This window comes from Strix uralensis, chromosome 1, assembly GCF_047716275.1.
Source record: "Strix uralensis isolate ZFMK-TIS-50842 chromosome 1, bStrUra1, whole genome shotgun sequence".
Classification (NCBI taxonomy): Eukaryota; Metazoa; Chordata; class Aves; order Strigiformes; family Strigidae; genus Strix; species Strix uralensis.
In genome coordinates, this window is record NC_133972.1 from 45852477 (window position 1) to 45880148 (window position 27672).

Genomic DNA, 27672 nt, shown 5'->3' on the forward strand with positions numbered 1-27672 from the left:
TTGACGAACAAACAATTCTGACACAGAAAGGAGTTTAGTGCGACCACAGTACTGTTGTAGTGTACCACTAAACTATTATTTGTGAATGGTATAGTGTGACACCTCTCTTGACTAAGATCTAGTGATCATGCAGCTACAGTGTGAATCCATTCAACAAACTCAGCTGGCAGGAAGCCACCAAGCCTTTCTGTTTCTTCTGCCAGCAGCTCCTTTACCAGTTCTGCATGGAATTAGGGCAACCGTGCCCACATGTTCCAGTGACCAATTCATAGTCAGAGGAACAGGACTGGAAAAGCCCACCATGGTCACAGAGGTCAGTCCCCAGCCACAGGCAACCATACCACTGATGCTGCCACGGGTAAAACAATGCCCTGAACGTGTGCTCCTCACCCTCACTAACACCCCTCCGACACTGGCCATGGAAGAACTGCTAGCCCTGCCAAGGAAACCTGAGTCTACAGCTGTGCCTTTGGATATTTGACCATGGTGTGGTACCAATGAAAAAAAGCAGGGTGTTGTCACAGGAAGCAGCAGGTGATTCATTATTTGAAACTCCAGGCAGATCCTAGAAAGTGGATCATACTGTCTGCTGCTGAGGAGGGAAGAAAGCCCCAACACAGCCGCTGCCAACCTGATCCAAGGGAAGATTCTCTGTTGACCGCAGTGCTGGCAGTTACCTCTGAGCAGAAGAGCAAGGTGCACAAACTGAGCGTGGCAGGAAGACTGATGCTATCACAGTTATCAATACACTCAACATCCTGCCTCTAGCTGTGGGTAGTTTCCAATGCTTCAGAAGATTAAAACCAGCAGCCAACTTGGATGAAGAGAAAAATTTCCTTCCTGGCTCCACAGACAGCTGCCAAAAAGCATGGAATGATGGCATGATGGGCAAAAACATGGTCAGCAAAGAGGCAAGTGTCCTGTCAATGCTCTCTGGGACTATCCACAGATCAGTCACCCAGCATGCCATTTATTTCCTACAGGGAACTTTCTAAAGAGTTTTAAAAGTAATTTCAAAATAATTTTAAAACTTTCCAAAGCTTTTATCAGAGAAAAATTTACAGGCAACAGCAGTTCCAACTTTCATTCACCTAAAAATAGGCTAAATTCTTAAATTAATTTTTTACCTTGATTTCTTCCTTCTATTTTGTTTGCTATGTTTGCTAACATATACATATTCATGCATATGCTTATTTGATTACTTACTCATTTAATTACTGAAGTTGTTGGGAGATCACTTTTAAATGTTTCAAAGACCACTTGCGGTTTATGAACTAAAGATTAAGAGCACTGACGTGGAGCATTCCTGAGTAGCAATAGCTCATTCCTGCGACTGGGTGCAGGGAATATTCTCCTCCTATACTGAGACACAAAGTGTGTGTATACATTCAGATGCATTTCTCCTGCTCATGCTCCTCCTTACACTTCTACAGCTTCATTCTCAGATGATGTGTGTGAATAGTTTTAGGTAGCAGAACTGGAATGCTTCCCCTTTCCCTTTCTCTGGTGCCCGTATTTTGCAATCTGCAGGCTATTTTATAGAGTGAATAAAGGCACAGTGACACACAATGCTAACCAAACAAAAGAATTAAAAGCTAAATTGCACAGTTCAGTATTACACATTGCTCTCTGTCCTACTGTACCTCATTTGGATTGTGGCTTGGTGTCCTTTCGGCTTCTCTTCTTCCTTCATTCTCCTGCTCTTTCTTCTGTAGTTCTTGGATTATTTCCTGCAACTTCTTTGTTTCATTCCCTAATTTATGAACTTCTTGCTTCTTTTCTCCAAGTTGCCACTGAAGGTCTTCTACTTTGGACTCCAGTTCATGGAGTTTCTTCTGTGCTGTTATGTTAGCATCCTGTTCTGCTTGTAATGCTTTCCTCTGGATCTGCCTTTCTTTTTCCATTTGCTGTCTCACTTGCACAGATTCCAGTTTATACTTCTCCATCTCGCTTACTAACTCCACTATACGGTCATGCTTTTCATCCATTTGTTTCTGTAGCTCTTTAAGTAATTCCTCTGATGGATTAGGTGTTCCAGCTTGTCCCTTATCTTCAGCACTTTGAAGCTGAGCACATAGCTCTTTTTCCCTTTCAAGGGCACTGCTTATTTCGAGAGCTCGAACCTTCTCTGATTCAAGAAGCACCTGCAACTCAGAATTACGGCCTCGTTCACGTGACAGCTGGGCAGCACTGAGGGCTTCTTGGGATTCAATTTTCTGTTGCAGATCAGTTGACAGCTGTTTCTCTTGCTCCAAAAGTTTAGTTAACTGTAAGTTCTTTTGCTTTTGATCTTCAAGTGAAAATTTTAAATCCTTCCATAAGAAAACAGAAGAAAAGAACTGATTAAAACCATTTGTCTATACTTCCCATTACCTTCTGCAAATTGCAAATATGCTACCTCTACACGTTACTTTTAACATATTTTGCTATTCACAATTAATGTGACAATACTCTGAATGCTGCAGTTACATCTGATATTACAGGTGTCTATTCTAAAATCAGATCATCTCATAAAAGAGTATTTGTAACATTTACTTTTTAATGAGATACAAACAGCTGTAGTTCTGAAGTTGAAGATAACTAGCTGCTTTACCTGTCTAAAACTGTGGAAGTAGTTTTGCAAGTTAAGATTTCAAGATGTAAATAAATCTGTGCTGTTAAAGTGACTGCTTTTTTGTCTCAATACTTGTACTAGGATACCTGCTCTCTCCCTCACTATATCAGATACTGCAGAGGTACCAAGGAAGCTACTAATGCATTTTCTCCTAAAGTAAACTTGCTAGTTTGGTTTTCATGAGGTGAAACTGCTTTTAAAATGGTGACAAACAATGTATCTCCTTAAATAATAAATCCTATCTTTCATGAGTCAGGTTGTGGTGGGGGCTAGGTGTACCCATGTTAGCAGTATCCTGTCTCCTTGAATATCTGATGGCTATTATACAAATTAGAATCTTTTCATCTTAGCCCTGAAAAGTGCAGCTGTAAAGTTACTATTGATTTCAATAGAATTTGCATCAGGCCTTTTTCTTTCTTTGCCACGCAGCTTCTATACATCATTCTTCAGCTCCAGATGACATAACACTGCTGTTGAAGACACCCATGGAGCACACATTGGACAGAAATGTAAGCTGAGATGAAACGTTAACCAAAAGAATATTTGCGTGCTCCTTGATGTTCCAGGTCATTTGGGATTATGGAATACCTCAAGCTCTTCTCTTCCTCTTTCCTCACTGCGTTCCATTTTAGCTTTTTCCTTTTCCAAAGCCCACTGTAGCTCTCTTGATTTTTTCTGTTCACTGGCCATTGTATCCTTGAGAATATCTAGCTCAGCTGCTTTTTCTTTAACTTCAGTCCTAAAAGAGAAATGGGCAACCTTTATATTAGACAATGGCTCTAATCCTAACAGCAACATCAGTTACTTGATATTTATTTCATCTTGTGCACTGAAAACACTGCTTGTGTAGTAGAGTAACAGTGAAAAGCCTATTTAGAAAAACAAGCCTAACTCAAAAATAAAAATAAAGAGCTGCATAGCTCAAAAATGACAGAAAATGAGTCCATCCTGCTAAATTTGTAGCTGTCATTTTTTATTAATTGGTGGCTCAGAGGCAGCTAGTGTTCAACTGAATTCAGTCATCACTGGCCAAAATCTGAAAAAATGCAGGGGAAATACATTTTGCTGCCATATGTCTCAAAGGAAAAAATCTATCTTGGGGGGGAAAAAAAAGAATCTGTGCCCTGAATTTTAATTTTTTTGTAAATCAATTCTCTATCAATTTGCAAAAGAATCTTGCTCCTGGTGGTCTGTAAAGGCTGTAAGATAATCTATAAAGTAATACCAATTTAAAATCTTGTCTTAGTTTGTTATCTCTGAGCTGAACATTAAGATACCGCACATGGGCATGTCTCTCTGGTAAAGGTATAAATAACAATGGGTTTCTTGAGTGCCAAATATTTGGCCTGTTACCTCTGCTGTTGACCAAAGCAACACTTAGAAGTTATAGAATTTCATACAGAAGTACTTGCAAAGTCACCTTAACTCTGCAGGTTTTTCTCTCCATGTTCAGTTTTAGAAGCAGAAAAACCTTTAATAAATATGGTACACTTATTAGCTGGTATACGGTAGTCTAATGTGTCAAAATTTAAGAAGAAACTTGATATTAATAAATCATTAAATCAAACTATGGATCAGATCTTCTTAATCTATAGAATTACATTTTTTGTCAAATGGAACAGAAGTCTGGTTTTTGTCAGATACGTTTTACAGAAAAACTGAGAAGATTTACATTACATGAGATCAACTTCCTTAATAAAATTAGTATTATGATTTGAGACAACATAGAAAAGATCATCTTCACTGTCAACACAGGAAGTTTGGCACTGAAAGCCACACCTGATGGTTTCTAGGTCCTTGAAGTGCTTGTGCTGTGCTTTAAGGGTTGCTTCGAGCTCCAGTTTGGCTTGTGCAAGTTCATTCTTCAGCTCAGCACCCATCATTCTCTCTGAATTCAGCTGTTCCTGAAGCTCAGCTGCTCTGTCCTTCATACTGCGGAGCTCCACTTGCATCTCCAGTATCTGTGACTGCTTCTGCTGCATATTATACTCCAGCATTTCTAATGAGAGTACCATTAATATGGAAATGACTTAGTAAACAAACAACACTATTTGGGTAAAGTTTCCCCTAGCACAGAGACCACAAGGCTATTACTAAGAGTGACATTTTAAAATAATGTATTCTTTCAATAGTGGAATGAAACCAAAACCATGCCTTTTATACTGGAATACCTTTCATACTTTCTAAGAAATCACTTCAACTCTTAAACCTCTTTAAAAGGCTATGTGCACAACCATATAAATATATATCATTTGGATTATGACTAACATAATTGAAGTTAGGTATGTATGTATACTTGTGACCAAGTTTTTGTGACAAAACACTCACAGTGAGCATTTACTTAAAGTATACCTGTTCTCTGAACTTTTTGTTGTTCATTCTAATTACTTCTTAGTTTACTCATTATGACTGACTATCCAACAGGTAATTTCAAAGCTGTTGAACCTAAACAGTGAAGTGCATACATGGAAAATAACCTTTAAATAGAACCTCAAAATACTTTGTATCACTTTCAATTTGATACAAGTCATAAGAACACAGACTATATCCTAATTTTTGCAAAATTAGCCCAGTAAATTGAAAAATGCACACTCAGAACATGAGTATCAAAATCAGAGAGCAAAGAAAGTCAGCTTTTCTTCATCTACGTTATGAGCACTGCCATGAAAGCATTTGGAAATAGACATTACCAGGGAAGTCACCTTGGCTTTTTGAATCAAACTCTTGTTCTCTCTTTGGATTATTTTTCTTACTGTTGATCTGAGCATGTAAAACTTGAATCTCCATCAGCAAACTTCTTCTGTCTGCATTCTGTAGACAGTCCATTGCTGCTCTCTGGTTAGTAGCCTATTAGCATTAGAAACATTTAAAAGTAAAACTCCAGATTTTATTAGAATACTTATGGTGTGGGTATTACATTTACTTATATATTCACAGTGCATATATATTCAAAACATTTTCAATTAAGTCATAATTAAGTCAGTATTATAATATTGGGAAGAACTGCTTGTTATTTTTTTGTTTTTATACTAGGCATCAAAATTATAGAATCAAAAGAGTTATTTGTTTTATGGAAAATTGTAATTTTCCTCACTAATCTTTCCATGTTCCAGAAGCAATAACTGACCTCCCTCTGTCCCATAGCAGCCTTATCACTTCCTCTTCTTACAACTTGCTTCATATGTACAAGCTACATTTTCTCTTAGACAGTGTAACGTAATTCTAATTAACTTAATGAAATCAAGCTCAGGACAACTGTGTTTAACTCATATTGACCTCCGAAGGCTGTATTTTTTCTATCGTTTACACACCCAAAAACCTCTTTCCCATATCACATCAGTTTTTCTTTTTAAAGACACTTCTTCTTCCTACAAGTCTTACTCTGTTTTCACCCTTAGACTGTCAAAACTACTATCAATAAATATAATTTTAAATGGATTTATACAATCAAAATTAAATTCTAATGTAAACAAACAGACTTTGACTAAAGTATGTTTTATATTACCTGCTCTTGCAGTCTGTGCTCTAACTGATTCATCAATATCACTGCATCTCTTGTACCCAGTTCTGCAAGTTCAGTTTGAAACGCAGCAAGAAGAACATTTTGTTCTCTCACAAAAAGCTGTTGAATAGCACGCAGAAGTTCTCCTCGCCAGTCTGAGACACCTTCAGGAGATTCAGCACTTGCATAAATCTACAGTGGTATAAAAACAATTTAATCACCAGGATTCAAAGATTACATCAAGAATGGTCATTATCATTTTATGTAAAGTGTGTGTTTACAGTGGAATATTGAGCTTTTCTTACTCAATAGCTATGTAACATTCAACTTTTATCTGTGTTTTAGATGGAAGCAATTTAGCTTTTTGTAACTGAAAACTTAGCCCCATGTAGTCATTATTTGTTACTGTATCACACTATCCTTTTAATTTTTATGATGTTACATGTATGTTCCTAGACTCTCACAGAGCTATGTGGTAGTGTGCAGATATTGTGTATGAAGAAGATTTATTTTTAAAATGATATAAAGTTAATCCCCCTGCTTCTCATGCTGAAGGAAATGCAGAAGTAATCAAAACTGCCTACATATATCCAAAAATCTAATTGGGGTAACTAGGCAAGTCCCAATAAATTTTAACAGATTACTGATTAATATTGGGTTATATTTTGAACAATTTTCCCTCTTTTCTCTCACTACAGTATCTTTTTAATAGCATCCAATTCTACTACACCAATAAGTAACAACATTAAAAATCTACTTTAACTCCTACTGGAAACATGCTCTCAAAATAGAATTATTTTTAAAAGTTGAATCTATACAGTCAAAAGCTATCAATCCCCAGAAGAAAAAAATGCAGGCTGTAATTTAAGATACAATTTATTATCAGAAAGTGAGACATACAGTTTTACTGTGGATTTTTGAAATCTTTTGCCTTGTAGCAGCATATTTAGAGCATTTATACCTGAATTGTGAATGTGGCTTATAAGGTTATCATAATTTTTTAAAAATTTAGTTAGAATTTATGATATTATTTATACCTCAGCTTCTCTATGAAGTTGCATTTTTGCAATCAGGTCTTTCAAAGATGAAATGGTGCTTAGAAAAGCTTTCCTTTCCTCAAGCCAAGATTCTGGCTCTTGCTTAAGAGGTGGCATCTCTCTTTCACCATATGGAAATTCAGTGAGAGACAGCACCTGTATGCCTTCATGATGAACTGCTCTCAGCAAACCCTACAATAAATAAAAAAAGAAATCAGTAATGCCAGTTATAATAATAACAACAACAACAATCTTACTTCATACATACTGGAATACTGGTACTTCTAAATTGATCAGCAGAAGGAAACTATTTATGCTGCCTCTTATCAAAGACAGAAGTGTCACCCAGTTCTTTACATCTGCCGAACAGCAGAACTTATTAAATAGGTGTATTTTTCCTCAGTTTCAAATGAAATTTCCCAAAGTTCATCTGTCAAATCAATACTCAAATTTTAAAATGGTTGCTGATGGACACCAACATTTTAAAAACAAAGTCCTGGAAAGCTTCCAAGTGAGTTTTTCAATTCACTTTTTGAAATTACTATTAAGCTAGGACTTTACTTTTTTTTTTTTTTTTAAAATGTAATTAAAAGCATGATACCCTTATGTTTATAATAAACACATTTGTTTACTTTCATAATACAAATACTACTCTACACCTATAACAGAATCTATAAAATTGTGTAATACATGATCATAACGTTATCATTAATATACAATAACTACAATAAATGATAATTAACAGTAGTTATATTTTTCATAATCATAACAGAACAAGCCTACAGTTACAAAACTTGTATTTATCCTAATTTAACATGCAAAAATGCACATCATTTATCAGAAGTATTTTAAAATTCATTAAAATAGCTGACACCTTAACCTTACCTAAATGGCCTTCTTTTCACTAATTAAGCAGCAGTTAATCTAAGCTTTTGGTAGTATCACTCTTGTTCCATAATAAAAATGATCAGTTATATTTTACCTTAATCTTTTTTGGAAGTAAATCTGTTGAAGTTTCACCTTCATCTATTCCTTCAGATATCATGTCAGATCCCTGGGTCTGAGCAAGATACATTCCTTGACTCCAGTCTGAACTGGAGTCTAAAATAAAAGGAGAGAAAACATGAAAGCTGGATTACTGTGAAACTTTGAAGAACAAGCATCAAAAAAGTATTTTTGTCTGTTGTTGTAACAGGAAGTTGCATGTCACCAGAGTTGATTCTAAGCCTGAACATTACCTGTTTTATAGTTTTTCTTTTTCAGTTTCAAAGCAGTAACAGCAAAACAAAACTAAAAAACCCTAAACTTAAAAATACTAGTTTAGTTATAAAAAAGAAACAACTACTTGCTCAAACACTTCTGCCAAAAGACCTCCCCTAAATAAGCCTAGCCTTTGCCTATGAGAAGGATCATACTAATAATTTTTAATGCTCTTGAAGAAGTCAGTACCCATCATCATCTCCCACTGCTTGGGAGCAGTAGCTTTAAATTCTATCAAGAGATGACGAAGCTACACTGAAGAGATAATGTAATATGTAAGAAGAATATAGGAACTCCAGTGGGAAGAAAAAAATTAGCATCTGATGCCTCGACTCAATCCCTCTCCACTCGAGTCATTCTCCTTCCATAGCAAATTAATATACATGGCATGCTCAGCACCTTTTGTTAGTGCAACAGGCTTCTTCTTTGATCTGGGGAGTAGTTGTTTTTATTCCTTAGAACACAACCTCTTTAATAGTAAACTTAGTATTAAAAAAAGCAGATTCAATATATAATGCTGTTTGAAATCTATGAGAACAAGTTTCTTACCACTAGATCCTCCATCTCTAGCTTGATATGGTGGAGAATGTGCTAATCCAGAAACTGGGATTCCCTACATTTAGAAAAGAAAGCAAACAAATCTTTAATCACCCCACACCCACTCACAATAAGGAAGCTAATTCTAAGGAGCAGGAAATGATATGAGCCTCTTTATTCAGTTTCCCCTGCAATCAAAGTCATCAAAATGGAGACAAGATGGCATTCAATAGGGTGACCTACACTTGTCCCCACTTTGCAGAGCAGGACGGGTCCAAGGCAGTAGCACAAGAAAGCATCTGATAGTCGAGCACACTCCCAAGCTTAAATTGCTGAGGAAGGGGTTCTCCCTAGGCCATGGAAACATTAGAACACTTAAAAGCTTTATACTGAATATGCAGTGGTTCACACTTACCAGACTTTAAATGGGAATTTCTGTAGCAGGAGCAAAAGCACGAACCGAAGTAGTTCAATGAATATAAAATAGGATACATACCTCTTTAGCTTGTAGAGTTTCTATGACTTCCTTTAAAGTATTACATTCTTCAGTCAACACTTGCACTGCAACAAACCTCTCTCTCTTTAATGCTTCAGATTCAGAGATATGTCTTGTCTCCATGTCCATGATTTCAGCAGCGTGGAGTTCTTGCATTTGGTCAATTTTTTCAGTAAATTCTCTTATGATCTCTGTAATTTCTTCTGAAGAACATCCATTTTGCAAATCTATCTGGATTTCTGCATTTTTAACAAGCACCGGTGAAGTCTGGATACAGCTGTTGATTTCCACAGTCTTGTCTGTTTGCGATGATGAGCTGCTTCTAATTAGAGTAGACTCACTAGTCGACAAATCACACAATATTTCTGCATCCTTTTTGCTTTCAGGTTTTGCCATTTCCTCATCCTTTCTCATGTAACTTGCAAGCCTCTCTTCTGCTTGAGCTAGGTTCTTTTTGACTTTGCACAGGTCTTCCTGAAGATGTATCAGACTTGCTTCTTTTACCTGTAAATATGGAGAATCTGAATTGCAGTCCTTCCAAATACTTAAAAAAAAGAAAAAAATCTAAACCCCAGACAACTCTCTACACCATTAGAGCTCAGTTTAGTCTTATTTTAAAGCAGTTATGACGCATGGTAACAAATATTATCTCCTAAGAAATACACCTCTAGATCCACTGTTGCACTATGGTGGACTGTAAAACTATGTACTTTGGCAACAAGTGAAGATTTGGTCTACAGCATCAGCTCTGTTCCACTGACAGTAGGTACTGAGTGACCATTTTTCTTAGTGGCATTCTCAGTACAAGATTAAAAAAACCTATAGCATGCATATTTGCACAATAAATCCTGTATAATAATTTGCTTTAAATACAATATGGAACAATCTGGTTCTTACTGCTAGCTCTTGCTGAAGTTTTTCTGCCTTTTCTCTGTAACTGCTCAGTTCTTCCTTTGCAGCAGCTGCCTCTTCTTTAACTTGCTTTAGTTCAGGTTCATTAATAAGCACATTTTCTTTCTGACTTTCCATGAGTTGTGCTCCTACCTACACAGCAACATAAGATACAGAAAATGGTGAACAATCTTAGGAAGAATCATTAACAGCACTGATCACTTTCACACCAATTTACAAAAGCCACAAATGAAAAGACCATAAGGGAAAACAAATGTATGTTATTTGGATTAACACAGCCTCAAAAAATTAAGACTGAAAGACCATTTTCCTAGGCTAACTCCCACAAACTGGATAAGCGTGGGAGGGAGGACAAGTGTGGGAGGAAAGACTGTCTTCTTACAGTTTACTGAACTGCAAGCAGAAATTGCCTACACCATATAGAAAGCAGAGGAAGGAAGGTCAACAGAGAGTAGGCAATGAAGTCTGATAATATTATTAAATTTATAAGACATTTATGACATTCATTCAACCTGCATTTGGATGAAAGGTCTTAGAACCTTTTCTAGTCCAGCACTGGGTTCCATGTTGTCTCTGAACTTAAGAGTTTCAGCAACCAAGCCCATGTTTGGGCTAGCAAGCATAGTCAACTTTAACTGGAAGGTTTTAAATTCAGAGGCAACAAAACAAGTGGTGGATGGAAATCAGGACAAATGTATACTGGTAAAAACTACTGATGGGAAATATCTTTGGAATCAAGATAGGAAAGCAAGAAAAAGCATACATAAACAAGCACACATAAACAAACAACCTGCTGCCCACCCCCAACCCAACTGTACAGACAAACTGCTATCACTCCCGTATCATTCTGAACCCTTAGATAATTTTAATCATTTTAATTTTTACCTCTCTACCTCCATGACATGTAAAAGCGTAATTCACTCCATTCTATGTCAATTCAAAGTAAGAATAAGAAAGTATATGTCCAAAATTCAAAATCACCCTACTTTCACAGAAAGGCAAAGTATTTTTCATGCAAAATAGAAACTGATAGTGGGTTCACCTAAAATAACATCCTTCTCTTCTTTGTAACTCCAGGAATAACAGAGAAATGAAGGTCTAGCCCTCACAGCAGAATATTCCTATCACTTGTTTCATTAAGAAGTGTTTCATTATTATAGTTTACATAAAATAACAGATTTTAGTGAAAACAAGCCCAAAGAAAATGGCATCCAATTACCTGATATGCCTGCCTTTCTTCTTGCTTAATGTATTTCTGAAACTCTCCTTTGTGTTTTTCTTGAACCTCTTCTAGTAATTGCTGAAGTTCTAAGAGTCTTTCTTCTTTCACTTTAGCTTCCTTTTGTGCAACTTTTACATTTTCTTTTTCTAGCTCCAAGTTATGATTTACCGTTGCCAGTTGGTCCTCCATCTCTCTAAGCCTCTGTGTTAAGAGTGATAGTTTTGATTCCATCTCATTTTCAGTTCTATCACTCAAACCCCCTGTTTGGGCATTCCTGCTTGCTTCCTCCACACATTTTGAAGCTTCCTGAATTTCCTGCATGAATTTCCTTTGCTCTTGAACTGCATTCAGCTGAACCTGACTCACAAGAGCAGCAGCAACTTTTTCCACTAGTGTTTTTTCCAGTTCTAATATCCTCTTTTTAAGGGTTTCTCTTTCAGCTTTGCCTTGCTCTTTCAGGTCTTTTATTTCATTGTAGGACTGGCACAGTTCTAAATCTTTTTCCTTAATGCATGCCTGAAGTTGCTGCAGTTGTACCTCCATCTTGCTAATGGTGACTCTTACATTCTCATCTGAAGACCTAAGCTGGGATTGGTCTAGCAGCTCTATCTTCTCACATAAGCCTTCTTCCACTTTTTCAGTTTTCCTATCGTTGCTATCTTCTGTTTTTTCCCTAACACCTTTCATCAGTGCATACTTATATTTCTCTGTTATTCTTTCATGCTCTTTTTTCAGCACACTTATTTCTTGTTTTAGCTGGTTCATTTTTAACTTAGTTTCCTCAAGCTCATTCTTTGTTCGAGATGCCTCTACATTTACGTTTTCTACTTGCTTCTTCAAAGCTTCCTTTTCTGCCAGAACTGTTTCAAGTGTGTGTTTCAGACTATCAGCATCTTCCTGAAAAGCAGCAACGTCTGCAGGCACTTTTTGTTCAATATTTGCCAGTTCCTGCTGAAGCTTATCAATTACGTCATTCAACTGCTCTACTTCCTCATCATTTTTTTTCTTCAGACGTTCTTGATCACTTTTCAGACATTCTACCTGGGCTTCAAGCTCCTGTATATGCTCATTTTGCTCTTCAATAACCTGGAAAAAAAAAACCAAAACAACAATAACTTCATAATGGGTAACTATTAAACCCTCAGGTAATTTTTCTCCTGGACTTCACAGCAACAGTTTAATCAAACACTGAAATATCTTGCAAAAGAAAATATGTCCTCAGTGAATTTCTTAATGGGATATCTCTTGTAAAGCTTTATGAGAATCAGAGCATCTTCACAAAGGACGGACAAAGTAGCCTGTGACCTTAATGAACTGCAAAATAAGTGTGAAAGCATTTGTAACATTCACAGAGATATGAAACATCGAAGTGTAAGTGTTCTTTTTTCCTAATAGTTTGGTCTAAAGCTCTGTCTTGTCCTTTTTATTGAAAAGTAAAATGGAACCGAGTGGTCATGTCTGCTGTTCAATCTTATTATGAAGTCAAATTTTAATATATTATTTTTACTCAAAGAATTCCAAAGAACCAAGATTTATGAAGCTTAAAACTTATATAATGTAATGTAGGAATATTTATCTATAAAGAACTTCCTCTAAAAAAAAGAAAAATCCTCAAGCTTACCATATACAGGTCAGATCTGTTCAGTTAGATTAGACAGCTACTGTGCTTTTCATGCAAAAGCACCACTCATTCATATGGTCAAATAGATTTATATAGGACACAGCCAATTAAGATGGATATGTATTTTAAATACAAATAGATCTTTAATTAATTATGTTGAAAAATACCATTATAACATGCTTTTTAGCCTGAGATCACAGAAAACACCTATTGGTTGACTGACATTTCCCATCACAAACCTAAGTATGTGTTTGTCTGTTCATGTGTGTGTGCATACACATATGCAGATGTGAACAAAAACATGCAGGGCAAATAGTACCCATAGACCCAGAGAACAATTATTTCTTTGTGCTACAGTTTAAATGAAAGTAAAGAGAGACAAAGATATTGAAGTATTTATTTTAAAAATGTACATGACTATCCAAACAAAATTCAAAGAGAGATTGGTGAAGACATTAAGAGAGTGAGAATAATACTTTCCTAGATTAGTTCTAAAGACACTTAAAATTACAGGCTGTGTAAGAGGCTCAAAATTCCAAGGAATTAATAAAATGATGTAAGTGAGCAAATACAAGGGCGATGACTTTATGATGCAGAAAACAGAAGCCATCTTATATCTGCTTCTAACAAGAAACAGATGTAAACACAAAAAGCAGAATGACTGGTGTTGACGAACACTAAATTTAACAGTCTTAGCAAAAGGAATAATAAGACAAGTTATCAGATTCCAACAGAGTAAGTTTTATAGAATTCATTAAAAAACCTGCTTGTTAAATAGCAATGGGAGCAAATCCTCATTTGAGTAGATTGTCAAATGACAAAAAATCCTTTACAAAGTCAAAATAAAGACAGACTGGATTATAAGTAGTAAATCTAAGAAACAAAGTGAATATATTTTCTTAAGGGAATGTCTGGAGATCTGAAATGAATAGTGCTTCTACACTGGAAATGAAAAAGGCAGAAGAAATCTGTCAAAAATATTCAGAAAGAGATATTGTAAAATAATACTAATTATGGTACCTAAACCAGGTAAGGACTCTAAAAGGGCCTTTTAGAAATATGAAGAAAAAAAATGTGGAAGAGAAGAAAGATGACTAAATTCATTACTAAAACGGCCATGTGTTTTCCTTTATCTCTCAGTACTTCATTAGATTTAGTTAGTTAAATAGGATAATAAGATTACTTTGCAATAAGTAAAATATGTACAAAAATAAATGATAAATGTGACGATATAAATTAGAGGGACTGATTTGCCAATGAAGAACTTGTTTTTAAAAATCCACAGAGACTAGAGGAAGATCAAAACCACTAAATAAAATGTGAACAAGTTACTCGTTTTCAGAAGAAAAGAACAAGGATGCTGGTGCTTGCTATAAGAGTTCCTGTTCTTCATAACATAATGAAATAAAGCATCACAGAAGGCAAATACAGCAATTAAAAGAAAAGCACTTAGTGGGATGAAGATGTCTAAGGGACTAAGAAATGGATTAACCTAAGAACAACCTATTAATATTTAATACTGATCTCATAACCAGAGTAATTACTTAATGTCCTGGAAAATATAACTAAGAGGATGAAATTAAGAAAATGAAACTTCATATAACAGGAAAAGAACCAATCAAGACAATGAATTATACCTGAATCCTGGGTATTTCTCTCAAGGCAATAAATGTAACCATATTACTGTGGTCATTGTATAAAGCAGAATCGTTGTGGATTTCTAAAGTATGATCTTTCCTAAATCCAATTTCCTAAATCCAATCTAAAGTTTTGTCATTATTTGCTGAAGTTCATTATAACTAAATTTTGTGCATAAAAACTCAGTGAAATTATACAGCTCTGTCAGACCTCTATTTCAGTGGATTCAATACGCCCTATTAGAATGTTACCCTAAATATTCAAGTGGTAGTGTCGTGGTACTGAGGGTAACAGAACTCCTGTTCTTACCTTACTGAATGATACTTGCTTTGGGGTTAAAGCTTATGACTAATATTCACATTTAAAGTGGCTGGAATGCAAAATTCATCCACTGAAAAAATCCAATTTTCTTTCTATAAAGTATGAGACCGAAGGCCTGTTTCCGCTGTCACATCAATGCAAAGTAATTAGTATTTATGTTGAAATCAAATGTGCTATATCTGTATAAAATGAAAGTAAGCCAGAAGATGATGAAGATCATTATAATAAACACACATAATTGAAAAATAACAGAAAGCTACAGGTGTTAAATCTCAGTAAATAAAAGAGTAATCTGATTCTTTTTTTCTTACTCGCCATTTCTAATAAAACACAGAGTTTTGTTTGGACATCCACCATGCTTCAAACTGGATTAAAGATGTTGCCAACATTGGTATGATGACAAAGTATTTACAGAAGCTCATGGAACACGAAAGTTCAACTGCTAAAAACCCTATAAAATCCAACATGATCCAGCAGGTGTCACTAAAATATAATAGTGAAAGTAAGTCATTGTAGGGAAGATGGTAGAATGAATGTTGAGATTGAATTCAGCTACCTACATACTATTAAATGTTTGTAAGTATTAGAAGAATAAGGAATGAAGAATTTAAGACAAAAACTCAAGCAGAAATAAGGCAGAATAATAAAAAGAAAAGCAAGCAAAAATTATCCTTCATAAAAAAATGAGACAAAAGAGGAAAAACAGATTAGGGTTAAAGTGTTGCTTGAAACTGAAGCATTTGCATTTCTAAATTAAGGCAGCAACAGAAGATAATGTAATTGGTGGGGGGATGAAGGGTTTTTTTTCTTTAAACAGCTAGCAACACAAAAGTAGGACTCTGAAAAAGATTTCAAAAGTGTGTACTTTGTTGTCAGTTGTGACTTCAAGTTGCTGTTGCAGTTTTGCAATTTGTTCATGAAGATGATCTATTTCCTGCTCCTTTTCTTGCATGATGTGAGCGAGCCTCCCAGCCACTAAATGATGGTCCTTTATGGTGGCATCTTCTGATTTCTGGATAGCTAGTCCCAGTATTTCCATTTCATCCTACCAAAAAAACCCCCCCAAAACCATGTTACAGTTGTACATAATTTTTTATGCATATTCTTGTATGAGTAAGGCATAGGAATCAAAATAAACAAATTGCATGGAATGAGAAGTAATTATATGAGCTTTTTAATATTTTGCAAGTTGAACTGTGGAATGCTTGATAAAGAATCTGGCATCTTGGCTTTTTCCAAGATTTTTTTTCTGGGGAGGAGGGAGAATAAAGCTCTAGGCTTCTCTGTTACACAGCTACCTTAAATAATTTGTTCTCTTGTTCAAGTTCTTGCAAGTGCGTAGTGGACTCCTTTCGCTGAATTTCTAGTTGCATGTGCAATTGCTGAACTTCTTCATTTTTATTTTCTAGCTCCTCTCGAAACTGCTCCAGTTGTTCCTCAAGGTTCGTGACCTATGTTTCCAAAGTAAATGGTGGAAAAGGAGAGACAGCCATACCAAAAATTAAATGTCATCATTTTCAAGTGCAATGTCTACATTAAACTAGTTTGGTACGCACAAACAAACCAGTGAGCAAGTCCAGACGATAGCCACAAGGATGATCAGGGGGCTGGAGCACCTCCCTTATGAGGCCAGGCTGAGAGAGTTGGGGTTGTTCAGCCTGGAGAAAAGAAGGCTCCAGGGAGACCTTATAGCAGCCTTCCAGTACTCAAAGGGGGCTACAGGAAAGATGGGAGGGACTCTTTATCAGGGAATGTAGTGATAGGATGAGAGGTAACGGTTTTAAACTGAAAGAGGGTAGATTTAGATGAGATAGAAGGAAGAAATTCCTTCCTGTGAGGGTGGTGAGACACTGGAACAGGTTGCCCAGAGAAGCTGTGGCTGCCCCCTCCCTGGAAGTGCTCAAGGCCAGGCTGGACGGGGCTCTGAGCAACCTGGTCTAGTGGAAGGTGTCCCTGCCCATGGCAGGGGGGTTGGAACGAGATGATCTTTAAGGTCCCTTCCAACCCAAACCATTCTGTGACTATATGATATGAATGTGTACTGAGTGACATTCTAAGTCCTTAAACTGAATGAAGTTTTAAAACCCACTAAAATCACCTGAAATCACTATGAGGTTTTTCTTAATTTGGCTGAATTTCAATTCCCAAAAGATTCTTGTAAGTCATAAGCATTAACATAGACAATAACAACAATTATCATGGCTCACAAGAGAATTTCAAAGGGATTTGGATTGCCATCTCTCCAATCTGTTAAAAAATTTCATCTGTATAAGTTCACTAAACTCAACAGAAAGCAAAAACTGACAAACCAAAGTATCAGCGAAAGCACGGAACATTTCACTAGTATTTTACCTCCTTTTCCTTTCTGTCCACAGCTTCTCGTTCAGCTTGCAGTTGTACTTCAAGAGGTAATTCTCCCTTTACTATGATGGTGCCAAACTGTTTCCTTTCCTCCACCTTTAAATATAAATATTATTAATAAACAAATAAAAAAGATATACTCTTTTGTTCTCAAGAAAATAAGAAAGTAGTAAATACATGATAATTTTAGACCAAGCAATACCTTTTGTAAGTTGTCTGCACTGATGATTAAGGCTTGTTCCAGTTCTCTTATTCGGCATTCTAGTTTCTCAATTTCTTCATTTCGTTCTTGTATATCTCTCTGAAGTTGCTCCTTAGAGAGCAAAAGCTCACTGCATTTGTCTGTTTTCTCTTTCAGATGATTTGTTAACTGTTCAACCTGGTGACAATACGGCAAGAAGATGAATATATTGTACTAGATTGGAAGGGTTTGCTAGCAATAGCAACAGCACTCATTTTTGATAGAGAAAAAATATCCCTCTTTTTTTCTCATAACCCAACTCCTACACTTTAGGTGAAACAGAATGTAAAGTCAGAATACTGTAGTGGTACATCCAACAAATACAAACAGCATTTTTTTAAAAAGTCATATGTTCTGTGCTACATCACCTGCTCTCTAGAACTGACCTTGTCTTTCTGAAGCCTTCAGATTCTCTAGGCAGTTAAAAGCAAGTAGCATGGCATCCCTATGCAGCCCACTGAAAGGACACCTTTAGCATCTATGGATGGAATGTCTTGACCCTAAGATCAATATGCTATTTGCATCTTTGAGGTATATCATAGTTCTAAAAATCTGTGACAAAGCATTCAATTAAAGCATTCTGAATATCAGTAGTTCAGAAACAACATATTAAAAAAGTAACTGAAGGAGTAAAGATAGGAATGGATCCCAGTTCTAAAAGTATTTCAGAAATTATTAATAAAATTTACAGGTAAGAAATATGTGTAACAAATCCATGGTATTAGGCCTAATGCACAGAGTTAAGACCTGAGTTAAACTAAGCAGTTGAGCAAGAGACATGGGAAGTAATGTTTGTCCCACTCAAGAAACTGATTTCAGTATTTACAATGAGGAAACTATGATATAGGCAAAAGGTAGAAGATTCAAAGCATTTCAATAGATAGGAGAGAAGAGGACCAGAACCTAAAGCTGACAGGATGGTATTACTAACGTTATCCATCCATGAGTAACATCAAAGTCTGAAGTGACCACAGAAAAGTCCTGGGAGAGAAATGAAAAAAGAAAAATCAAGTCTAGACCAGACTCTTTAGGACAACTCTCCCAGGAATAAGTTGACAGAGTAAGCTGAAACAATAGTAAAAAAGAAACAAAGTTATCAACAGAAGTTGCTCATGGCAAAGCAGAAGAGCATTAAAAAACCTGTGCAACTATGAAAAAATAAAGCAGCTATCTCAGAAAAGCATGAGAAATAATGATAAAATGTATATTTATGAAATATTCCAAGCAATATTTGATATCAAAATATACTACATAGAGTATGACTATGTGCCTCATTTGATAGAAATTAAATGTAAATCTAATACACTATTGAAAATTCTTTCTATAATTTGTAATGTGTCACATGCAACACCACCCAGCTCTAAAATAGCTGCTACACCTGTGGTGGTGGCAGACAATTTTATTGTCTATCTTTCTACCTACTAAAAAATTCTAATTTAAAAGCATCTAATATAAATCTCAACATTTTAGTCAGTTACAGCCTGCTTTAAAACTTCCATTGTAGCCTATCTGTCAACTTAGACTATACATGCATGTGTATATGTGCATATAAATCAGGACAATTTTTACATATATATTCTGTACAAAAAAATAGGGCAATTTTTATTATGCTAACAAATTTGAAATTTTTGAGGGGGAGAATTTTTTTTTTTTAAAGTGAGAATTTTAACCAGGAAGTCACACACTACCCATGCCCCAAACTATAAACGGGCACATAACAAAATGAACTCAAAATGAACATGCTGGATTCAGGAAAACTAATCATGCTAAAATGTCTCCCCCATCTGTGGAACATGTCAACAGGTGAGGAGTGTGCACACACTTTGAGATAGAAAGAAATAGATGCAGAATTTCTTCTCATGTGTTGGTTAACACATCCTCAGCTAATTCCAGAAGATTCATTGTTCACAGAGGCTGATTACAGCCATATCACATAGTACTGACTAAATACTTTGACTGTTAAGATTTCTTACAAACCTTTCTATTAAAATATATTTTAAAAATTAAATACACCTCTAAATCTGAGAATTATAAGTAAATATTTTGACAACTTACATCTCACATATATCAATTTATGTCCTATTACTGTCTATGGTCCTAAAACATATAATATAGAATACTAAATATTGCTAATATTTAATAATTGAATTACAGCAACTGAACTACTTCAGTTAAGAATTTTGATTTGAAAATCACAGTGCAACCTAAGAAGAGACATTTTAATACCGAAAATGAGGCAAGAAAATAATGCAAAAATATCAGCCTTACTCAAGAAGCAGGACACAAGAAAACCCACAAAAAATAAAGTGTAATTTAGTTGACTAACAGGTCATCAAACAAAACATGCAAAAGCTTCATAATATATAGCATTTGCACTGCTGCCACTTTTCTTGATTTTGCTGGGCCTAAGAGTTTTCTGTGACTCCCTTAAGCTGCTGTTCTACAGTCACTAAATTTGTTTCAGTGGAGACAGACTTTCAGTGGGGAGGTTCAAGTGATCACAGAGAGTGTGACTACATCTCAGGTGCTAAACCTTGGTAACTCAATTCCTTTAGTTGTGTACCTGTGCTATAAATAGGATGTCACAAACCAACATAAGAACAAGTGAAATTGCTGAAGTAGTTCTGCATGTTCCCATACGCTTTTGAAAACAGTGGATTTTCTAAATTAAGTTCTATGAAGGGGCCTTTTTTGTAAGTTAAGAAGTCTCTGTATGCCTATTACTAAAAACCAAACAACCAACCAGCCTAAAAAACCCCAAACCACACTCTCACCACTTTGCCTCAACACCTGACTCTTCATTTAAGGGGATCTACTTTCCTGCCTTGTAAATGGATGCAGGTTAGGTACACCATTGAATAGCTTCATTACAATATCTTAGCAGCTGACAACTTGTCATTTACATTCATTGAGTACAAGTAGTAAAATGTGTTACCTCTCTGGTTTGATGTTCATTAACAGGCTGACTCCTTTGTGGAATCTTAAGCTGTTGTTCCAGCTTCTGTATCTCTTGCTGAAATACGTCTCTCTCATGCTCTCGGTCAATTGCTTGCTCCTGAAAGTTAAGAAATTATATGGGTACACCACTTGATTTATAAACTATCTAAATTAAGTATATTACTACTTATTTCTCTTAACGTGAGGCCAGTAACAGTATGCCAGTATTTTTAAGGTAGCAGAACCTCTTGCAACTACTATTAACAAAAACTTCTTTCATCATTTGAGGCAACAAATTTCACATTTCTTTATTAAAAATTAGGACAGCATAGATACATCCAGTATTATTTCAGAAAAATGACGGTTTTGTTTCTTCTGTTTCAGGTATACCACACAAATGCTAACAGACCAGTATTTCATGATCTTCTTTCCTAATGTTTGTCTTTCATATATGTAGCATAAACAGAAATTGAGAAATTAACTCTGTGTTAATTTTGATGAGGAGTCGACAGCAAAAAAAACCCCAACCAAACAAACCTATAAATTGTTGAATTTTGCATTTCAGTTTTACTTTTGACCAGTTTCAGTTATTATACGTCTTTATATAGGAAATAATGTGCAACTGGTAGCATCCAGTGAAAGCATCACCTTTAAATGCCACTTTGTAAAACAGAAAACCTTACCAGATGCATTAAAATAAACTAGCTGAATTATCCAATACAACAAGGAATGCTTCTGTATAGCAACAAAATATTTTGCAAAAATTCAGGAAACCAGAATAAAACCTCAACCTTTACAAGCTGCAAATTTTAAAAACTCACCTGTTGTTTCAAGGAAACAGCAGAATTCTAATGCTGCTGTTACAAACAGCTACTCATCTCAGTAGTCTGTAACTCTCCAGTTCATGCTACTCATAATCCCAAGCCATAATGCATTTATGACTATGGAACTTGTAATAGAAATTTTTATGTCTGAACCTCGTCCTATTATGACACACTAGTTTCAGTGAGAAAAATAATCTTGTAACTGTAGAAAATGAAATAAAGCAAACCCATTTGTGCTACGAAGTATCTGGAAAGATCTAAAGATCTCTCCTTTAATACTGTTTAGTAATAAATTATGCAAAGAAGGTGCCACAGGGTGTTATATTTACTATGTAAAAAATTATTCCACCCTACTGCTGTCATCTAGAGAGTTAATTGAGAAGGCACAGAAATAACAGTTTTCTCCCAGCAGCAGTATAGGACACTTAATAGGAATAAAACAGGAGAAGAAGGTGGTGAGGAAGATGGTGTTTGCTGAAAATGGGGTAAAGTCTAAAACAAAATTGCAGAGACAGGCTGAGTCAGGAAGAAGTTGGGTACAACAGAGGCAGCTGCCACTGTGAATGGGGACAAATACACATATAACAACTGTGTGGAAGGTGTAGCTTATTATCTGGAGGCAGATTATTGGACACTATGAAGGAAGACTATAAAAGAAGCTTAGAGAAATTATGTTTTCAATTTCCAAGTACAAATAAAGCTGACTACTTAATGCATAGAATCATAGAGTAATTTGGGTTGGAAGAGACATTTAAAGGTCATCTAGTCAATCTTGAACTAGGTTGATCAGGTTCCTCAGAGCTCTGTCCAACCTGACCTTGAATGTTTCCAGGGATGGGGCATCTACCACCTCCCTGGGCAACCTGTTCTAGCGTCTCACTGCCCTCACAGTGAGGAACTTCTTCCTTATAGCTAATCCAAGTCTATCCTCTTTCAGTTTAAAACCATTACCCCTCATCCTATCGCAACAGGCCCTGCTAAAAAGTTTGTTTCTATCTTTCTTACAATCGCCCTTTAAGTACTGAAAGGTCTCCCTGGAGCCTTCTCCCCGGTCTCCCCAGAGCCTTCTCTTCTCCAGGCTGACCAACCCCAGCTCTCTCAGCCTGTCCTCCTAAGGGAGGTGCTCCAGCCCCCAATCATTTTTGTGGCCTCCTCTGGACCCACTCAAGCAGGTCCATGTCCTTCTTATGTTGGGGGCCCCAGAGCTGGACACAGCACTCCAGGTGGGTCTCACCAGAGCAGAGTAGAGGGGGACAATCCCCTCCCTCGACCTGCTGGTCACACTTCTCTTGTTGCAGCCCAGGATATGGTTGGCTTGCTGGGCTGTGAGTGGACATTGTCGGCTCATGTCCAGCTTTTCATCCACCAGCACCCCCAAGTCCTTCTCTGTAGGGCTGCTCTCAATCCATTCATCCCCCAGTCTATATTGATACCAGGGGTTTCCCCAACCCAGGTGCAGGACCTTGCACAGACTTTAGACTAATTCTAACAGACTTTACTGAAAAACATGAAAATTCCACAAACTAGAACAACAACAACAAAAAAAAAGTCACAAAAATATGTTTCCTCATTAATGTCAGAAGTTTCCCACTATTTTAAACATTTAAGAAGCCTACTAAGTTAGAAATACTGAGCAGTCTTAAGCAAGCAACTCAAATGAATTTTCAACTTTTAAAATGTTAATTAAATTCTTAGGCTGGAACCTAAACACTGTTGCTATCGTGCGCTTCTTTATGTTTGCTCTAAATATGAAAAAAATAGCATTTCCTGCTGCACCAAACCTCAGTACAGGTGCCCACCCACCTTCATGAAACTAGCCTTTCACCATACTTACATCTAGAAATTTTCTTGTTTTCTCAAGTTGCTTCTCCAAAGCCTGGTTTTGCTGCCTTAAGTCCATTAGTTCTGCATTTTTTTCTTGCTCTAGTTCTATGAACCGATTGACCTGTTCTTCCAAGTCTATTTCCAAGACTTTCACTTGCTTCTGAAGGTCATCATACTCTTTTTCAGCTTGACGCTGTACTTCAATTTTTTCTTTCATTAGTTTTTCTGTTTCCTCCAGCAATTCTGGTTACAATAAAAGCATCACACACTACTTTTAGATATGAATAGTTAGTAATGTTATGAAGCAAAACCACTCCCCAAGGTATCCATGCTGTATTCTGCAGAAGGATGTGAACTGGTTTGGGTTTTTACTATTTTTCTTTTTTAGAAAATGTATTTTCTACTGAAAAACAGTCAAGATAACCACTAAAGCAAATTCATAATAAAATTACTATCCTTTAGTTAGTCTTCAGAGGACTGTTAGTGAAGTTATATCAGATCACTTCCCTGTTTAAGTTTCATGCAAATGAAAAAGTCTATGTATAACCGAAAATAAAATAAAATGCATGGGTTCAAACTACAGCTAGAGTCAGCACAGGGTTTAACAATGAAGTACAGAAAACCCAACCCACTTCTCATGCCCAGCGTCAGTAAAACCAATCCACTCCCAGTCTTCATCATTAATGTGATACATATAAATAATTTGAAGGAAATATTGAAAGACTTAGCAAGGTTGCCAGGCAGACAGGGAAATTACTGACCTGTAACTGGAGCTTTGTAAAATCAGTGACTGCATGGATGCCCAATTTTGAGTCCTCATGAAAAGGCTGACAAGCATATATAGTAAAGCCCCAAACCACTCTATTAAGACTCTTAAGCCACAGCCCATTGAAGTATATATTAACTAACCGTACGCATCCTTTGATGTAAAATCCAAACTGTAAAGTGCAATTACATTTGGAGAATCTTTAAAACATGATTGATATTTAGACAGAAACAATACAATTTACTTTCACTATAGAAGAAAGATCCTTTAGGCACCATCATCTTACATCATATTTAACCAATTCTCATTTCTAAATAACCTTTATATATCAATATAATACAGTGTTTAGTTATCATAATGAATGACTCAACTGTATTTGGAAATAAAAAAGAAAAAAAAAGGCTACAAAAATATTCCTCCAATACAATCTATGTATCTGTAATTCATAGGTGAATAAGATGATGGTTATTCATGAATTTGCTCATTACATTCAGAAATTGTAAGAAATGTTGTTAGCGAAATGTAAAACTGAGTATGAAATACAACATCAAAGCTGCAGGCCAGTAAGAATTACAAGTAATGTCAGTAAGCCAAAAGCCCAATAATCCTGATTAACAATGTCAGTACGTGTAAGTCTTCCACCCAGTTACAGATTGGCCATGCAACATACAAACACACCTGCTTGGGAAGCTGCATCGACTGCAGCATCTACTAGGCCTAGGAGAATAGAGAGAGAGAGAAAAAACAAAAAAAGAAGCAAAGTAATTCACATGCCAGCTATAGTTTTCTTGTGGTGCAACAATGTAAGAGAAAATGAAGCCAAAGGTAGATGTGGCATTCAATGACAAAGTTGTTGAGATAACTTAGGGAATGAGGTAAGTTATTTTGGTATGCATGATATAAATACCTACACATATTTATAGAATTGTCTATGCTTACAGTTGTTACACATGAAAGTAATTTTAAAATATTTAGAAACCTAAAACATGTAACAAATAACTAAACTGGAGTCATAGACAAGAATCTCCTTTACTATCAAGTAGGAAACAACAGGTTGCTCTTAAAATTTCATTGTTACACAAAGCGGACGCAGGAAATTGCAAATACACGTCAAGATGTGTAATTTATAAAATTAGCAACATTATAAATTGCCATAAACTTTTAGAAATTAAATGGCAATTTCATTCTTACAATGTAAGCACTTGCAATGCTTGAAAGATCAGTATGTCTTAAAACACCACTGTTACAACTTTCTTCCCCTCCCAAACATAAAATATTAATTTAAGTTACTCGTTTAAGGAAGAATTAAAAGATACATTTACTTCATGAAGGTAAACGCTTTTTTTGAGTAAGCAGTTAGTCAGATTACATGGACATGGTATTTATCTGGAATTTTCACCATCAGTGCTGCAAGTTTTCATTACTGGTAGATAACAGGCTTTCCTTATCACCCAACTTTGTGAATTCCAAAAGAGGAATTTGTTATAAAAGTGTATCTTCTGTGTCTAAAATGAGTATGGCCATCATGTGCAGTTCAGTCATGTTCTGGTAGCTATGTTTGCTTGTCCCTCTGAAACTCTGGAAAGTATTTAGACCAGTATTTTATCCATAGGTGCTAACTTCAAGATATTCCATCTCCAGCGATAATAAAACTAGATTTTCCAGGTATTAAGCTTTTGCTGGTTTAAAGAACAATTGTGATTGCTCAACGTTTCTGAAAATTCAGTCATTTTTTGTTTAAATATCATGAAAAGTTATCATGCTAACATTAGACATCAAGTATGAAAATAGCACATTTTGCCCTATCACATTTGTATTAATGATTACAAAAATGGGGGGGAAAACATTCACCAACATTACTTATTTTATTTGAAAGTATAAGAAAGTCTCATAGAAAGATTGTGATGAATACATACGCTGCTCTACTGGCCCCGCATCTGCTCTCATGGCGTCCTTCTGTCTGGAGAGTAACTCTTTTTCTTCCTGGATCTGCTGCTGTTCAGCCTCTAACTCCTGCAATTTGTTACCTGTACACAGTAGTTCTTGCTCAAGATGGTCAATTACATCTATTTTTTCCTGGAGTTGCTTTTCCAGAAATGCTTTTTCATCTGCATAACCATCAATGAGGCCTGTAGAACATGAATTTTGGGGCACATTTAATAGACAATAAAGAACAATTTGAATTTTTTTGTATGGTGAAGTCACTATAGTATTCTCACACGAATGCACATGCATGTTAGATACTGAGCACCTGACAACTTCTACTGCTGTCCTTGTTATTTTTCCATGATGAACAAATTACAGGAAGGATTGCACAAGACCAAATATAGCTCTTAATTTTTTCTCAGTGCAAGACCTCTAGAGCAAATAGGAACTCCAAAGCCAAGGAAAGAGAAGCATGTAATAGACACAGAAGAAATAAGAAATTTCAAATAAATTCAGGTGCCATTTCAAATAAGTTCAGGTGCTATTTTAGGTGCCTCAAGATATTTGTCTGACCTCAAACCACAGTTTCTGTAAGATCATGGGTCTCCTGTAGGTCAGGTATAATATAGATGCCTCCAACATCATAAGGTACCAAAACTGGCCATAGGTGTCCATGTTTAGCACCTGAATCACTCCCAAAAGCCCTGTAACAGCTGACATCTAAGAAACAATTCAATTTCTTTACTGTTAATGCACAATTTTTAAAGTAGTACAGAACAATTATTGATCTTCTTCACAGAGAATTTGGGACACTACCTTGAGAATATGTCTTGTATGCTTTTATAAATTGCTTCATAGTGAAGTAGTTTATCTAGGAAACTGAGGGGGAGCTCTTTTAGCTTTATGAATGATATTACAGACGTAAGAAATGGCACCATCTTGGGATGATGCAGAAGTGAGCACAAAGCTAAAGACTTAGGAAGAAACTGAATTTCCTTGAGGGCTGTACAAACTAAACTGAGATCATGTAATGGTACTGGCTTCAGAAGATTCACATCAGTCCTTTCAGAAACATCTGATCACAGAACACAAAAGACATTTTTATTGAGTGACAGAAGGTACTAGATAGGTATATCCCAGCCTTCCATGGTAAGGTGTGTTCTGTCATGTTGGATACCAATGGTTTCAAAAGACAAATAGGACATCAGTGATATGATGTCCAAACCTTCTCAGTTGGACACACATCTATCTCACAGGTTTCTTCCTACCAAACCCACAAAATCTAAGTACTATTTTTTCAATATCAAACTATTTTCAATATGAAAGTACTTTGTCAGTATAAATCTATAGTTTTGAGTCAGTATTAAAATGTATTTTACCCTGGCTTGAGGATATAAGAAAACTAAAGATGTTTCCATTTCTAGACAAAGTGAAACCTCTGTGAGCACTTAGTTCTATATCAGAGGAAATTAATTAACAGTGGTCTTTGCATATACAGTCTGAGAAACACAGGTCTGGTCCTCATGCATAGCAATCATGCACTGCTGACCAATTTTTTTTCCCAAACTTGGATTCACAGAGAACATAGCTGCATAGAGGGACTGGCTGTTGAAACAAAAAATTCTGAACTAGA

The 27672-nt window shown here is 36.0% G+C and overlaps 1 protein-coding gene across 13 annotated transcripts in view; it reads right to left on the reverse strand.

Annotated features, from left to right (window-relative positions):
- AKAP9 (A-kinase anchoring protein 9) overlaps window positions 1-27672 on the reverse strand; it is a 120603-nt gene that overhangs the window by 8341 nt on the left and 84590 nt on the right. For 9 of the 13 annotated variants that reach the window (XM_074864692.1, XM_074864705.1, XM_074864684.1 and 6 more), the window contains 19 exons: window positions 26030-26242; window positions 24792-24830; window positions 23358-23590; window positions 20698-20817; window positions 17724-17900; window positions 17513-17617; window positions 16459-16611; window positions 16026-16205; window positions 11578-12666; window positions 10344-10490; window positions 9447-9950; window positions 8963-9026; window positions 8136-8254; window positions 7154-7345; window positions 6120-6308; window positions 5305-5461; window positions 4394-4613; window positions 3203-3353; window positions 1644-2312 (listed from right to left, as the gene is read on the reverse strand). In XM_074864692.1, the coding sequence (XP_074720793.1) occupies window positions 1644-2312; window positions 3203-3353; window positions 4394-4613; window positions 5305-5461; window positions 6120-6308; window positions 7154-7345; window positions 8136-8254; window positions 8963-9026; window positions 9447-9950; window positions 10344-10490; window positions 11578-12666; window positions 16026-16205; window positions 16459-16611; window positions 17513-17617; window positions 17724-17900; window positions 20698-20817; window positions 23358-23590; window positions 24792-24830; window positions 26030-26242 (4721 nt within the window). The remainder of the gene's footprint in view (window positions 1-1643; window positions 2313-3202; window positions 3354-4393; window positions 4614-5304; window positions 5462-6119; window positions 6309-7153; window positions 7346-8135; window positions 8255-8962; window positions 9027-9446; window positions 9951-10343; window positions 10491-11577; window positions 12667-16025; window positions 16206-16458; window positions 16612-17512; window positions 17618-17723; window positions 17901-20697; window positions 20818-23357; window positions 23591-24791; window positions 24831-26029; window positions 26243-27672) is intronic. The other 4 variants (XM_074864664.1, XM_074864679.1, XM_074864671.1 and 1 more) reach the window with 4 other exon arrangements.